Source organism: Pocillopora damicornis, chromosome 3 (assembly GCF_964200805.1).
Source record: "Pocillopora damicornis chromosome 3, jaPocDami1.2, whole genome shotgun sequence".
Lineage (NCBI taxonomy): Eukaryota > Metazoa > Cnidaria > Anthozoa > Scleractinia > Pocilloporidae > Pocillopora > Pocillopora damicornis.
In genome coordinates this window covers 21,533,012-21,548,468 of record NC_142672.1, presented here as the reverse complement: position 1 = coordinate 21,548,468, position 15,457 = coordinate 21,533,012, and the positions used below count along the sequence as shown (strand labels likewise).

Below are 15,457 nucleotides of genomic sequence, written 5' to 3'. Positions count from 1 at the left end.
GCACGATCGAAAACAGTCACGGGAGGACCACGAGAAGAAAAGGGATTAGGGGACCTTAGAACGCCCGGCGATTATTGATATCAATCTTTCCGCTTACTTTGAAGAATAAATCTGTAGGAAATTCTGCTGGAACTCCTCCTCCAATCCTGGTCACGTCAACAGAAAATACAACTAAAAGCATGTGAATGCAAGGACAAGAAAACGCAGCAGAGAGAATACTCTCCAGAATCGAAACCTCCTAGTAACCAAGGACTCTGCCATTCGCCTTGATTTTGGTTGTCCGCTGTAGTAACACACTACTAATGAAGATCGGACATCGAGAACATTAAAGATGGCTGATCTCCCGAGCATTCAAATGGACTTAAACGAGAGAGGGTTCGAGAAAGATTTGAAAAGTACTTTTCTTCTGGATTCGAAGGTTGTGAAATTGTATGACTACCACGATGTCCCGTACTTCCTAAGAGGAAATCCGTACGTAACGTCTGGTTACCGGGCTTTCTTATCTTTCAAAATGTGCATCAAAAGGTTTGTAGAAGGGGCAGTAGTCTTTCTCCCTTGGGTGTGGCTTTGCTTTTGTTACGGGTTGCATTGGGGTTACTTTTGACAGCATGCATACAGGGACAAGTCTTTCATGGGAGGTAAGCAGAATATTCAGAAAGAAAGGTTACAAATAAATAATATGTTGATTACTTCTCTTAACCCCAATTATCATAGCCTTAGAACTCCAGAAAGTTTCTACTTCTTCTACTAATTATTAACCCTCAACAAAAAAAAGGTGGTGTCATTAGAATTGATTACATTGAGGCAATATTTTTACCTTTTTTTGTGGGCTCGTGGTTAGCATGGCAATATTTTCGCCTTTTTTGAGTGGCTTTATGGTAAGTATGCTTAATGTTGCATTTTAAGGTTAAGGGAACTGCCCTGTTTAGTGTCATTGTGTTGCGTTAATGGTTTCCTAATCCAGGCGGAGTATGAATGAGCACCACCAAACTTTCTTGGAAACTTCAGCTGATAAAATTAGGGGATGAACTACATAGCTGATTAACTCACTTTCTGCAAATGAGTAGCCAGGAGAAGCAGTTTCAAAAATTATACTCCTCGTAATTTCATACATATCAAGGTGGGATTAGATCCAACACCTCTTCTTAGTTTAACCCCTAAAAGTGATAAGCATCTAATTTCTCCCAACAGCTTCACCCTAAATCAAACATAAAGGTTTTGAGAACAAAGGAAATGACCACAAACTCAAGAAGCTCTTGATTGTTAGACAAATTCTCTTTGTAAGAACTATAGGAAATGATATAGAACAGCATAGAGAACTTGCATACTGATGTTCGGGTGAAAAGAGTAAAAATTCTTTATTTGTAAAATTACTCTGACCTTTGAAATTTCTCTTCACTTTGCAGTCTCTTTGTACTGTCCAATGAGTCCATCAACATCTGGTCTCACTTACTTGGATTCTTGTACTTCTTTTACCTTCTCCTTGTTGATAACTTAGCCAAGATTCCAGAACACAATGGAACTTTTTCTGATCATGTGGTGCTCACATGTTTACTTATTGGCTATATGGTAAGAAAGACACCTTGAAAGTGGATGAAATAAAAAAATTCAAACAATTTTGCATTGTTCCAGAATCCTTCATCCTACTAGATAAAGCAAACAGTAATGGTTTGTTTTGTTTCAAGACAGTACTATTGAATTTAACTTTTGACAAGCACCATGTTATTACTGTTAATATAAACTTATCCCCAAACTCACTTTGCCCATGGAATCTTGAAGGCTGTTTAAAATAAGCAATTATTGTGTGCTTGGTTGCCAAGCCTTTGAATAGGAGTGAGGCTAAGGGTGACCTTGTAATGATACAAACCTTGCTGCTTTTCAAATATAAATTACTTTGTCATCATGTTAACTAGACACTGTTCTCTATCACTACAAGGTTACCTTCAGCCTCACTCCAAATCAAAGGCTTGGCAACTAACTACACAACTATAAAATGGCCAATTACAGAACAGAGCAGGCTTCCAACTTGTGCTCACCAAATACTCATCCTTACTCCTGAACAGTGGCATGTTTCCTCTTTTCCAGATTTGCATGTTCTTTTCTGCCTTCTATCATTTATTTTGCTGTCACTCTGAAAGAGTTTTTCACCTTTGGTTGTCACTTGACCTGGCTGGTGTCTCACTTGGTGTGTGTGCTTGCTATGTGCCTGCGGTTTACTACGCATTTTATTGTCATGTGGTAAGGGATATACAGTGTATCTTGGAATATATATTTATTCAGATAAATGTTAGTGGGAATCTATATTCAATTTATTTTTAATCCTTTAACTCCGACAAGTGACCAAGACAGAGTTTCTCCTTATACTTCTGATACAACATGGAGCAGACAAGTAATGAGAAAAAAGAAAATCAAAATAATGGATTATTAGTTAATCCAATACCAATTTCTCCAAACTCACATTACATCAGAGAGACAGCAAGGAGAATTACTAATAAGACTTTGGGAGTGAAAGGGTAAATATTTAGGTTATGAACACTAGATTTCTATTGCTTGGTAGTTGATAAAGGGTAGCACTCTAGAATTGTGAGTCATAGGTGTGAGATTCTCCAGTATTCACAAGTGATCGACAGCTTTAATGGGCAGGCATGTGACATGCATAGCATACGTGAGATATAAAGACTCTGATCATGACTTCCACTCAGGTTGTTGGAACTTTGGTCATCGTAACTGACAACAGTCCCTATTGGGACAGCCCTCACCAGCATAATCAGAGTACATAATCAATGGTAAAATTTACCTTATATAATTTCTAGGCCATGAGGATGATCTATTATCACATCTTCAGTATATAATCACTGGTGGTTCAAATACCTTGCTATAACAAAGTGTGAAGGAAATTCCTTCACACTTTGTTATAGCAAGGTATTTGAATTTCGAAAAACTTTTTTTTTTTTTTTTGGTAATAGTTAAGTCTAGAAATCTAAAATAATACTTTTTACTTTGAATTGATCTTCTAGACTTGGCAAAGCATTTACCTGGTTGGTGTGATTCTTCTGACTTTTGTTTCATTGGCATTTCAATTTCATCATTCTTTCTTGACATCACATTGGGCAAGTAGACGTCTTTTACTGTTCTGTAGCCTGGTGGCATATGGTGTGGTCCCAGCAATCCACTGGGTACTGCTGCTTGGAGGATGGAATGACTTCTCTGTGAGGGTAGGTACACAAAAGTTAGTTTAAGGGGGATAGGTCTCGCTACCCAGATGTTTTACCTTAGAGAAGATTATCAGTGATGATAACCAAAACAGTGTACAAGATACTTTGATTTTTTAGGTGCAATTTGTTTGCAAATTCTCATGCTTTGAAGCTCACCTTTGGAAATCCATTCTAATGAGAGATCCACTTTAAGAATTAGCAAATTGAAATGCAGGGTAAAGGTGATTTATTTTCAAAATGAAAGTCTCTAAATCATTCTTCTCAACAGTATTCTAAAAGTATTATTAAATTAAAAGTATTATAAATTTACTTTTATTACCTGAAATCTAACACATTTTAATTGTTCTTTTAGCTCTTCATTCCAAAAGTGGTTGTCATGTATTTGCTGGGAATTCTTGCTTTAGGATTTTATGCACTTAAAATACCAGAACGATATTTCCCAGGTAAAGTAAACAACGTGATTGTACTTTAATTTAAAATTAAATACATGAAACTTGTGTTCAAAATGATAATTACATTAAAATTGCTAGCTAGAATTGCTATTTTTCACTAAATTGTGACTGATATCCATCTCTTTCTTTAACTGAGGTGAATAATTGTGGTTGGTGTCAACTGCACAAGCTCATTTAATCCTGAGTGCACCCCAAAAAATACTGTTTTCACTCTTTCCACCCCAACATCAATATGGGTATTCCCCATACTGTTCTCTATTAAATTTACTAAGGTGTTAACAAGGGGAATTTGTTTAACAATCATGACTCATACAAGCTTTTCTTTAGTCGCTGATCATTTCCTTTATTCTCATAATCTTAACATATGATTTAGGGGTTACATTGTTGGGAGAAATTAGATGCTAGTCACTCTTAGGGGTCAAAGGGTTTATTAAGTTTTCTTGCCATACAGTGCTCATTTCGTTTCCCATTGCCTTTCCTGCGATGAAAGTGGCTCTGTCAGTTGGGGAAAAACTTGAAAAAAAAATTGAATGAGAGCCCAAGTTCAAGAAAAGCTTGGATTCATGTGTCCTTTTCTACCTGTTTTCCTCAGCAGAATGTTCCTGAATGGGATACAATATACAAGCTAAAGTTAATTAGGGTAATTAATTAACAATAACTTTGAGGCAAAGTCTTAATCATCTGAAACTCCAAAACAAAGGTTGGGTTGGGCAATGAGAAACAGAACATTCTATGGGAGAGGCCTAAGGTATGTAGTACTTATGGTGACCCATAACTTTTTTCTTCTCCTTTTGCAGGTAAACTAAACTATGTTGGATCAAGCCATCAATGGTGGCACCTATTTATTGTTGTAGCTTTTTACTGGTGGCACAGATCAAATCTCATCTACATGAAGTACAGATTGGAATATCAGTGTTTAACAAACAGTGAACTTTCAACTTCGGACTTTTCATTTGAACTTGACTTACTATAACAGATTACTGAAAATAGTATATTTTAAAGTTATCAATAGTAAAAAATAAACTTGATATATTTTCCGAATCATTACTAGCATTTCTCTGTGTTTGAGACTCCCTTTTTGGTTCATTTATCATCTGAAACAGATGAAATGGAATGAAGACTAGCAAGTCTTTGTTTGCCTCTCAGCTGCTTTGCCAGTCGTTTTGACAGAGGAGCAGGCATAAAATCATCAAATGGTGAATCAACATTTTCTTTCCCACACTTATCTCCTTGAACTTCTTCATATCTACCAGCTGAGTAAACATCAGAGAAACCATTTGATTTCACAGCTGTTTTGGATTTACAATTTGAACTCTGAGGTGCACTGATTAGGCCATTATTTTGTGGCTTAAGAACTTGCCCTTTGGATTCTAGTAGTTCCTTCTTGCTTTTCTTTGTGTCATTTACATACTTCACGTCATCTTTACCTAAGAAAGCCCTTGAATGATCCCTCAAAAACTCTTGCAAACTATCTGGCACACACTCATTTGTCCTAAAACTATATTCCTCAGGGAAATTGTGCTGATGAGTTTGGCCTAAAAAGTCTGAATTTGCATAATGGCCTGGTCCCAGTAAGCTTTTCATCTCTGAGGACTCAGTGACAAAACCAGGAATTTCATTTCTTGACTTGATCTTACTTACACTTCCTTTCAATGTCTTTTCCATGAATTTTGAAGAGACCTGCCTTGACAAAAATGATTCGCTATCATCATCCTCATCACTGGACCCAAAAATTTCAATAACATCGGCCTCACTTAAGACTGTCATTTGCTTTGATTTTTTTATATTATTTACTAACATAAATTTCTTTCCATGTTCATTTATATTTCTGGACTTAAAGTCATTTTGAGTTGTACTTTCTGAAATGGATTTAACCTCCTCCACTGTCCTTGCTTCATGTCTTTTCCTTGGATATTCATTTGTTTTAGCATTGGAAATTTTCTTATCAGTCATGTCATGATTCTCAATGGAAACATCAACTTGAAGATGACACTGGGTTGCTTGAACATCTCTTAACATCAAAGATTTTGATATCCCCCCATAACTGCCATCAACTCCACACCCATATTCAGAATCAAGATTATCTGGAGCTAATTCCCTCTGTAATGAATTGGGATCCCCAGGTATATTCACATTGCACTCTTTTATGTCATCATCCTCATCATCATCATCATCATTGTCATCATTGTCATCACTGTCATCATGATATCCATCATCATCACTATCAGGATGACCACTATTGACAAGTGAGAGTTTCATCCTTGGTGGATGTAGTGAGTAATCATTGAATGTTGGAAGTACAGAGTCAATAACATCTTGCAGGGAATCGTTAGTTGAGACATCGCCAAATAAACTGCTAGAACAACTTTCATTTTTTGGCTCAGAACTTTGCAATTGTCGAGAATGACCCACACTTATATCTTCGAGCTGCCTTGATAGAAACTCCACTTCATTTTCAAGATATTCTGAAGAGGACACAGATGTAGTGGCTTTCTTCTTTTCTGAAATAACAAATAAATACAAGCACATACATTAAATACATTGAAAGGTAGAAGCTTAGTTAATTCAACAACCTAAGTAAAAACTCATTATGTCACTCATTATGATCACGGTTTCCCTCAGAAGATTGAAAGACAGGTCAGGATCAGCAAGGAGGAATATCCTATCAGCTTACTTGTTTTTTTGGACAGTTTCATTGCTTCATTCATGTGGAATTCTTCAACAACCTCAGGATATGCTTGAGTAAAAAGCTGAAAAAAGTCAAGGTTAAGAATATTTGGTATCTCAAATCAAAAGCCTCATATTGATTATACCATACAATAGTACCGATAATTGCCGCAAGAAAATACTCACAATTACTAATGAAAAAATAGTTCATGACTGCATTTCGTCTCACTGAAGAGACTCATCAGATTCAAAACTCATGACCATGCAGTTTGGAATCCCCCTACAATAAAAGGCTAGACTGCAAGCAGCTTAACCCAATGGCACAAAAAATTCTGAAAAGATTCTGGTGAGTCTCTTATATAGTCACAATAAAATGCCATGTACAGTGAACATCATACAACCTAGAATAGAGGTTTTCTTAAATTCCTACAGGTCATTTGATTTAATCATGCACCTACTCATCATCTATAATTACATAACAGGTTCAAAGAAATTATTGCAAGAAAGTGAAGTGCTGCCAAGAGTTTGATGTAGGAAAAGATTGGTGCAAGAAATGAGGAGATGAATGTAGGAGCCTATGAAATCCTTTCATTATTTTCCTTATATAATAATCTTAAGCCTTGATAATGTGTTTAAATTAAATTCATAACTAAATGATTTTCCTCTTCTTGTTTTTCATCACTTTCATTCATCAATCTCTACTAAATTACATTTGGTAGAGCAATTTTTTTCCAAACAATTTGTTTCAAATCCTGGTAATACCTCTCTGCTCTCAATGGTCACAAAAGAAACTGGACATGTTTCTCCAAGTTTAAGGTTTTTCCATTCAACTTCATAACATTCAATCCTCTGTTGGACACGAGATTTTACAATCCTAAATACAAGATAAAACACCATATTGGTACCCTGATCTTAATTTAATGATAAGCTTGTATTGATCAAAATAACTGAGAATTACTCATTAGGAATGGTATATTCTATGCAGATCAATATAGAATAAAGTTTAACATTCCAGCTACTCCAAAGTTAGTTTTACCTTTCTGGTTGAACGAGTATCATTGTGTGATTCTCTAGCGATGATGTCATTTGCCAATAGGTGATCAATAGAAGAACCTAGAATTTAAGAAATCTCTTTGAACTAAGCTTTCATTGACAAGCATTCTTCATGCATACAGTAACTTTCTTTATCATCCTCAGTATGAAATAAGCATGAAGAAGTATTCTATGATATAAAATTCAATATAACCTTTTCTGTGATATATTCCTCAGGCCACTCCAAGTGCTTGAGGCAGAATTCCTAGAAGAGTGAACAATTCCTAACTTTTAGTGCTCACAAACTGGAATACATATTTGCCCATATGCACAAATTATGTGAAATAGAAAAAAGTATATTTCATGAACAGGTTAAGAAAAGGAAATCAAGATAACCTGGGAGGAAATTTGCCTTTTTACAATAAAGAAAGGCACAACAAATAATACAAACAAAGTTTAATGAATTTAAAATTTGAAGTACTGAACACAGTAAATAAAAAAATGAGGCATTAGCATGGCATAAAGGAGTATTAGTTAAATGAATGCTAAACTTTATCTCCTTGAGGTTTTCCTCAAAATATGATTTATACAATTGTAGTATACTGTTAAGCTACACTATACATGTATGACTAAGTTCACTACAGGTTACAGTCACCTGCAAGCCTCTTAGATCTGGATTGAAGATCTTTAAGGAAACTTGCTGAGGGACAACTTTTGGTGACAGAAATTCCTGAATAACCTGATGATGAGAAACCAAAAACAGTCTGAAACAGAGACATTCAACAGGAGACCTACCATTTTATGATCCTATGCAAGAGAATACATTACTTGACATTTTGCTCTGAATCTTTGCAATCAATGAAACAATTACTAAGCTTCTATATGACCCTTTACACCCTAACATCAGTATGCATATTCTCCATACTGTCCAATACACTTTTCCTAGGGTAATGACAAGGAGAATTTGTGCAACAATCAACAGTTGGTGATCATTTCCTTTATTCTCATGACCTTAATTTGTGATTCAAAGGTGATGTTGTGAGGAGAAATTAGATATAGGTCACTCTCAGGGATCCAAGGGTTAATTACTTCCACTACTTCTTGGTTGGGTCACTAAATAAACGTTTTAAATATTGTACAGAACATGTCTCTTACTAATTTATGTTCACTTACCTCTGGATGTGGGAAGTTCTCGTCTTTTAGAGCTTTGCTATAAACAAGTTAAATTACTGGTGGTTAAAAAATGGCTGTTTGGAAAAAAAGCTCTAAGACATTTATTCAATAAAAATAATATCACTTTTAGGCCATTGTCACAGTTTCATGCTTGTATCTAGGGTTTTATTTAAAGACAGCTCATATATTTTGTCAAGCAAAATTTGTTCAGCGAAAAAATTTTTGCTGAATTCAAATAAAAAACTCTACACTGGTCATCTAGTCCACCTACAATATCCATTGAAGACTATTTATAACATGGCGCTCCACTTAAGATTGGTTAGTTACAGGGTTTGGCAACTGTTTTAAGAATTTTGTCACTTTATCAAAAGATTTACCATTTCACAAGCTTCTCCACGCTTGAAAGAATTTCATCATGGTCTGAAACCTTTGTCCATTCATAGAACCTTAAAGAAATCAATCCAGAATTAATGCAAGTACAAAACAAATGAAAACAGCCTAACAGCTGTATCATCTGTAAACTATTGTTAAGAATGTCATGACTGTGTCAGTGTCACCTTGTAAGAGCACAAATTGCTATTGATACCAGAGGTGCAAAATCATTGTTTGAATGACAAAATGTTCACAACTTTTGCTTTTAGGACTTGTTGTGGTTTTCCATAGAATTTTGAGCCAAATATCAATTAAATCTGTGAGCCTTTAAAGGCAAGTCATGCTCTTATCAGCTACTCAATCAAGAGAGGTCAATAAATGAAGCATACTGTAACTGGCATTGATTGCAATTAATTAAAAGTAGATAATATTGAATTTTAAGTAATTATTTTAACCTGTCAAGTAGGTTTTTGTGATTGACACTCTTAATTAGCTTCATGGCAATTTCCTTTCCTACTCCTGATACGCCTTGTGGAAGGTAATCACATCCTAGAAGTATACCAAGTGCAACCAGCTTCTGTCTGTTGAGATCTAAAACAAAGCATGAAAGAGCTAACACATAACAGTTTTAATTTAACCATCTGTTGAAGATTGGAGTGGGATGGCACAGAGGTGAAAGTGCTGACCTCCCACCCCTGTGGCCAGGGTAAAATTTTAGGTTGAGTTTATTGATGGTTCTCTTTCTTGCTCGGAGGGATTTTCTCCAAATCCTCTTGTTTTCTCCCTTCACTGAAAATAACACTTGAAATTCCAATTTGATCTGGAAACAGTGGACAAGCAAAGCCACCTCATAGTATGTTTGCCACTAAATTCCCCTAATTTTCACTATTGTTACCCCTGTTGGCAAGCCCAGGGCCCAGGTGATTTGTCAAGCAAGTGTTGAACTAGAGTTTCAATAAAATGAAGAATGTATACTAAGGAGAATCACATACATTAGTATTCCAAATAAGGTTATGGAGAGGAATCTAAGACAAAAATAGTGGGTTCTAGGATATGATTTCTCCAGTGAACAGAGCTAGTGAGGAGTGCAAGAATTTTCACTCAGAGCAAGAGTTCCCAAAGAGAAAAATGAAGAAAGAACAATGGTGGACTTCTTTGGAAAACATGATGAGGGCAGTCATGGTGTGACATACCAAGCTTGGCTTCAATCTCTTCCATTTTGTAACATTCTACTGATCCACCCTGAAAATTTAAACAAAAAAGAAGCTTGAACACCTTAAAGCTGGATTTTTTTTTAATGTTTATGAAGGTTTTGCCCCATTATATTGCAAGTTCATTCCCTTCCACTTTAATGCAAGTTCACCTCCTGAAGCGAAGCCAGTTTGCTCCTACTTTTACCAGTTCACCCCAAATTTTCAAATTGTTTTCTTACAGCAGAACACATCCATTTCTCTTGGTTTTGTTATGCATGTATAGCTTTTTCCCTGGAATACAATAACATTCCGTGATTCTGTTGCTCTCAGTTTACTTAGTTTCACAGTAAGATGATTGAACTACATGGACCACAGTCTGAAGATGCCTCACCTTTCCACTGATACAAAGATCTCTGTACACTGTTCTAGCTCCATACAAAAATGCATCTCCATCATTGGTTATACACCCATCCACAACCTGTAGGTAATTGATTTATTTACTGTTAAGTAAAACTTTTATTTGCTATACCAAAAGTTGTTAAAAACAGACTCTCAATATCAAATTTATCAAAAATTAATTATACTCAGGCAATATAAGATCACAAACAGGCAATATTTAAGCCACCATAAAGAGTTTCAAAGTTGATGATTCAGGCATAAGCCTTTCACCATTCATTCTGACAAATGCTCCTTGTAAGTACAGGGCGTGAAATTAACTTTTTTTTCTGATAGCCACTTGGCTCCTAAATTCTTCAAAGTGGCAGCCAATTCTCAAAAAGTTGGTCGCCATTTTCAAAGACAAACAAAATCTTTCTTTACGCTGTCAGCGTTCTAGATAGACCCTCCAAAATTAGGTAAGGGAAAAGATCTTTTAAGTGCTACAAAGTGGACACTAGGATGGATGATATACAACGTTCAGGCTCATCTAAATCCAAGATGGCGTCTAGTTATCGATCGAGAAGCACGTGCTACGTTTTAGAAACAAACTTAATGAGGAAGTTTGCCGCGGATTTATCTTTGCAAATCTTTTTAATTCACTATATCTCTTGGTAAGGTTATGATGAAACGTTCTAGTCGCCAATTTGGCGACTAACTTTCAGGATTTGGTCGCCAAAGTGAAAAATTTAGTCGCATTGGCGCCTGTATTCATAGGCGGCCCAAGCTCACGTCTCGAGAAAAAGCCAACGATGAATTCATGAACGCGTCACGCGTTGTGTGACTCGGTGTTAAGTTACGGGAGGAACCGTTGAAAATTTGAACACGTTATAAGGCATAGTATGGGGAACGAAATATGGTCGATTTATAACGATAAATATTTCGAAATCTGAATATTTTACACGTAAAATCAATAAAAACTTACTCATGCCCTGTGTATCCGTCGAAGTTTCTAGCGATTTCTGCTGTTTTAAGCTTGCTTTACCATCACTGTTAACCATGTCAAAAGACGAAGTCAAGGCTGCACACTCCGATTTCGACCTTGGTCCACGCGGAGGTGATTTGCGCCCCGAAAATCCTCCCGATCGGCATTTTTCTCAGCCACACTTTACGATCTAAGATCGCTGCACCCTGGGACATGTCTCAGTACCAAAACTTCACGCGCATTTCGCTGGAAACGAGTGTTTTCTACCTGAATTTCCAAGTTCGCTTCTTTCTGGTTAAGCTTTGAACACGAAGACTGGACACGGCCGCGAAAGAGACTTGGGTACGAGGTCAATTTTCTCTCTACCGCGAGTGGTACGGTCGATTAATGTACAATACTTACCCCATCTCCACAGAGGCAACTCGCCTTAACCTATTGTCCTAATCAACCAATCAGACAGCGAGTCGAAAGTAAAACAGATAAACAACGTACAAAATTTGAATATTCTGTGGGGTTTTCTGTGAGCATCTAAGCTTCGATTATTTTCGCGAAAATGCTATCGAAGAGGAAGAGATGCGGTGAAATTAACGGCGAAGCGAATCAGAAGGTTAAGAGTGGCAAAGTTTCAAGATGAAAATCCTAATATTTCATTTTGGGAACTTTACTGATAAAATCACGGGTGAAAAGCTTATATTAATAGAGAAGAAATTTCCTAGTGCGAACCTAGGATAAATATTTAGGTATCATAACTTTTCGCAAGTTTGACGTCGGAATCCGATACGAATATTAGTTTTTCCTACACGTAGATTTCTTGTGAAATTCATGGAGAGGTGAAATATTTCGCCACCTGAAATTGACTGTAATTAAAGCGAACCTGGTATGTGAAGTCTTACATACCGCAATGTAAATACCATTGTCCACATGATGTCCTAACGTCGATTGCATCTACCCTTCCATGCATGGCCTATCAAACTACAATGTTTTGCCAGTTGATGTCACTAGACTTCTGGAAAAATGGAAAAACCCTCAAGATTCGACTCACTCATGAATTACTCATGATCTACCCTCCTAATTTACGTTGGAGTAAATGTCTATTTAGTCACCGGAAATCCATTGTAAAGGACAATAAAATTTCGATTAGCTCGCAGATTGTCAAATGAAGTTCATTGTGTTAGTGTTCATAATTTTCCTTCCTGTGAAAACTCGTTCTTTGTAATATTCAGTAGAGTAGTTTGGTGGTTACTGGCATTTCGTCGATATGAGCGTTCGCTTATCGCAGGACAGGCGGAGGTAGTACGCTTGGCTTGCAAGGGTCATAACTTCGCCGTCAATTTCACCGCATCTCTTCCTCTTCGATAGCATTTTCGCGAAAATAATCGAAGCTTAGATGCTCACAGAAAACCCCGCAGAATATTCAAATTTTGTACGTTGTTTATCTGTTTTACTTTCGACTCGCTGTCTGATTGGTTGATTAGGACAATAGGTTAAGGCGAGTTGCCTCTGTGGAGATGGGGTAAGTATTGTACATTAATCGACCGTACCACTCGCGGTAGAGAGAAAATTGACCTCGTACCCAAGTCTCTTTCGCGGCCGTGTCCAGTCTTCGTGTTCAAAGCTTAACCAGAAAGAAGCGAACTTGGAAATTCAGGTAGAAAACACTCGTTTCCAGCGAAATGCGCGTGAAGTTTTGGTACTGAGACATGTCCCAGGGTGCAGCGATCTTAGATCGTAAAGTGTGGCTGAGAAAAATGCCGATCGGGAGGATTTTCGGGGCGCAAATCACCTCCGCGTGGACCAAGGTCGAAATCTGAGTGTGCAGCCTTGACTTCGTCTTTTGACATGGTTAACAGTGATGGTAAAGCAAGCTTAAAACAGCAGAAATCGCTAGAAACTACGACGGATACACAGGGCATGAGTAAGTTTTTATTGATTTTACGTGTAAAATATTCAGATTTCGAAATATTTATCGTTGTAAATCGACCATATGTCGTTCCCCATACTATGCTTTATAACGTGTTCAAATTTTCAACGGTTCCTCCCGTAACCTAACACCGAGTCACACAACGCGTGACGCGTTCATGAATTCATCGTTGGCTTTTTCTCGAGACGTGAGCTTGGGCCGCCTGTGCTGTATTAAGCGCAATTTCACGCCCTGAAGTACCATAGAAAATGAAAAGAGGACAGTATTGAGAATATGCATACTGAAGTTAGGGTATAAAGGGTGAAATATCACTTATCATTATAACCGTGATGAACAAACACACCTTTCAAAACAAGAAGTAAAATATCTCTAAACCTACCTGATGGAGATCAAGCCATGCACAAAGTGCTTCAGCTTCACCCTCACTCTCAAGACATGGCACCCCTAATAGGTTCAACAACTTCTGGCACTGTGTTAAAAAAAGATTTTTCTAATTTACTAACAAATGCCAAGCAGCAAGGAAGAGAGTTAACCCTTTAACTCCCATGAGTGACCAAGACAGAATTTTTCCTTACAATGTTGATACAATATCAACCAGATAAAAAAAGATCAATTTGGGGATAACGACTTGATCCAATACTAAATTCTCAGAACTAACATCATATGAATTGTATGGCTGACAGTAAGGAGAATTACAAATTTGATCTGGGAGTTGAAGGGTTAATTGGACTGTCAATGTATTACAAAAAAAGAAAACAAGGTTTATTGCCAGTACACTGACATTTGCGACCTGCCAGCTCTCAAGTATTAAATTTACAAAAACCTCATAAATGTCTTCAGAGTTATCTCATGAATCCTAAGTTATTTCTTACACCTGACTTGTGCATTTGGAAAATCAATAGGCACACTTCTTCATAAAAAAGGGGGGGGAAGGGGTTATTGGAATAGAGGATAAAGTGTTTTCAAATTTCGTGACCAGTGAAGATACCAAATTAAAGGTCCCAATGAACTACGAAATTTTTGCTATTTGCAATGTGTGAACTTAGATGCAAATATCTGATTTTTCACAATGCACTATATCTACTTCATGTCTGTGAAACATTAGCAAGACTTCCCCTTTACCCCCCTCTTCAAACCAGTTTTTACACTTAAAAGAAAAAGTGTGTAAGTAATTCCTCTCTTTAGCATCATAGACTTTTAGAAATTGTTGGTCAGTGTTCTGAGAAACACACCTAAATAACCCTTAGACAAACTACACACCTTAAAAAATTGACCCTCAATACCCAAAAACCGTTAGCCAGGCCTGATCCCATGTAGTATAAAAATCACGCCAGTTCTGCGTTCTAGCATAAGAAACATTCAGGCATAATACAGAAAGAGATCTGGTAAAAAAATGAAAACGTAAAAGAAAGATGATCTTACCTCTCTGACCCAAATCGCAAACTGCGATCGACCGACACGAGCCCCCGAGCCAGCGCTAGCTTTAGCAGGTTTCTTGACCTTGCAGAACTGCCCGCCATCTCTCGCTTGAACTCGCTTGGCGATTGCATCCCATTTCAGTTCAGGCGGTTTTCCATCAACAACAAACACCAACTTGACTCCAAGTCGAGTCAAGTGAAGCAATCGGAAGAAAAGATTTCGCAAGTGCGGTTTATTTACGTTGTTTTTCAAACCTTTTGCACATTGAGCCTCGCAAATCCACCCACTTAAGTCCACACAGAGCGTCTTGTTGCGGAGGGCAGAGAGGTTTTCCGTTCTCTTGGCTGGTTCTAAAATAAACCAGAGATTATTGACACCCACCTAAGAATATTTCACCGGGTCCTAAGCCATGAACGGGTACGGATACTGTATTTAAGTTTAATCTCCCGCCATTTTTTCGATCATCACTTAGAACCCATGCTTCCTCGATTTAGGAAAGCTACTTTTGTTCGTTCCAATTCCTTCTCGTTCACTATTAGAACCTCAACCTAAGTTACAAAAGTTGCCAAAAAATGAAGCCTTTTGGCGAATCCAGAGAGATAAAACGCAGGATTTGCTTTTGGTTCAAGAAGTGCGGGTTGAAAATAAATCCG

General features: G+C 37.2%; 2 protein-coding genes across 2 annotated transcripts; one reads left to right on the top strand and one right to left on the bottom strand.

The window, feature by feature from the left end:
• The first annotated feature begins 14 nt into the window (after positions 1-14).
• On the top strand, positions 15-4,705 carry LOC113664810 (progestin and adipoQ receptor family member 3). Its single transcript, XM_027180432.2, has 6 exons — positions 15-525; positions 1,407-1,569; positions 2,086-2,238; positions 3,018-3,215; positions 3,568-3,658; positions 4,465-4,705. The coding sequence occupies exons 1-6, from the start codon at positions 332-334 to the stop codon at positions 4,638-4,640; spliced, it is 975 nt and encodes a 324-aa protein (XP_027036233.2). The 5' UTR covers positions 15-331; the 3' UTR covers positions 4,641-4,705.
• On the bottom strand, positions 3,985-15,281 carry LOC113664808 (uncharacterized). The gene is made up of 13 exons (XM_027180429.2): positions 14,808-15,281; positions 13,765-13,854; positions 10,496-10,582; positions 10,105-10,153; positions 9,367-9,502; positions 8,917-8,985; positions 8,540-8,576; positions 8,022-8,105; positions 7,581-7,631; positions 7,371-7,447; positions 7,097-7,208; positions 6,342-6,417; positions 3,985-6,168 (listed from the first exon to the last, which is right to left on the bottom strand). Exons 4-13 carry the CDS (start codon positions 10,127-10,129, stop codon positions 4,751-4,753), a joined length of 2,085 nt encoding a protein of 694 aa, XP_027036230.2. The 5' UTR covers positions 10,130-10,153; positions 10,496-10,582; positions 13,765-13,854; positions 14,808-15,281; the 3' UTR covers positions 3,985-4,750.
• Between the last annotated feature and the right edge of the window lie 176 nt (positions 15,282-15,457).

Coding starts and splice junctions, on each gene's coding strand:
- LOC113664810 (XM_027180432.2), top strand. CDS start 332: ATGGCTGATCTCCCGAGCATTCAAATGGACTTAAACGAGAGAGGGTTC. Junction 1,570..2,085: donor GTTTACTTATTGGCTATATG/GTAAGAAAGACA, acceptor CCTCTTTTCCAG/ATTTGCATGTTCTTTTCTGC. Junction 3,659..4,464: donor ACCAGAACGATATTTCCCAG/GTAAAGTAAACA, acceptor CTCCTTTTGCAG/GTAAACTAAACTATGTTGGA.
- LOC113664808 (XM_027180429.2), bottom strand. CDS start 10,129: ATGGAAGAGATTGAAGCCAAGCTTG. Junction 9,503..10,104: donor AGAGATTGAAGCCAAGCTTG/GTATGTCACACC, acceptor GCTTTGTTTTAG/ATCTCAACAGACAGAAGCTG. Junction 8,106..8,539: donor AGAACTTCCCACATCCAGAG/GTAAGTGAACAT, acceptor TCTCATCATCAG/GTTATTCAGGAATTTCTGTC.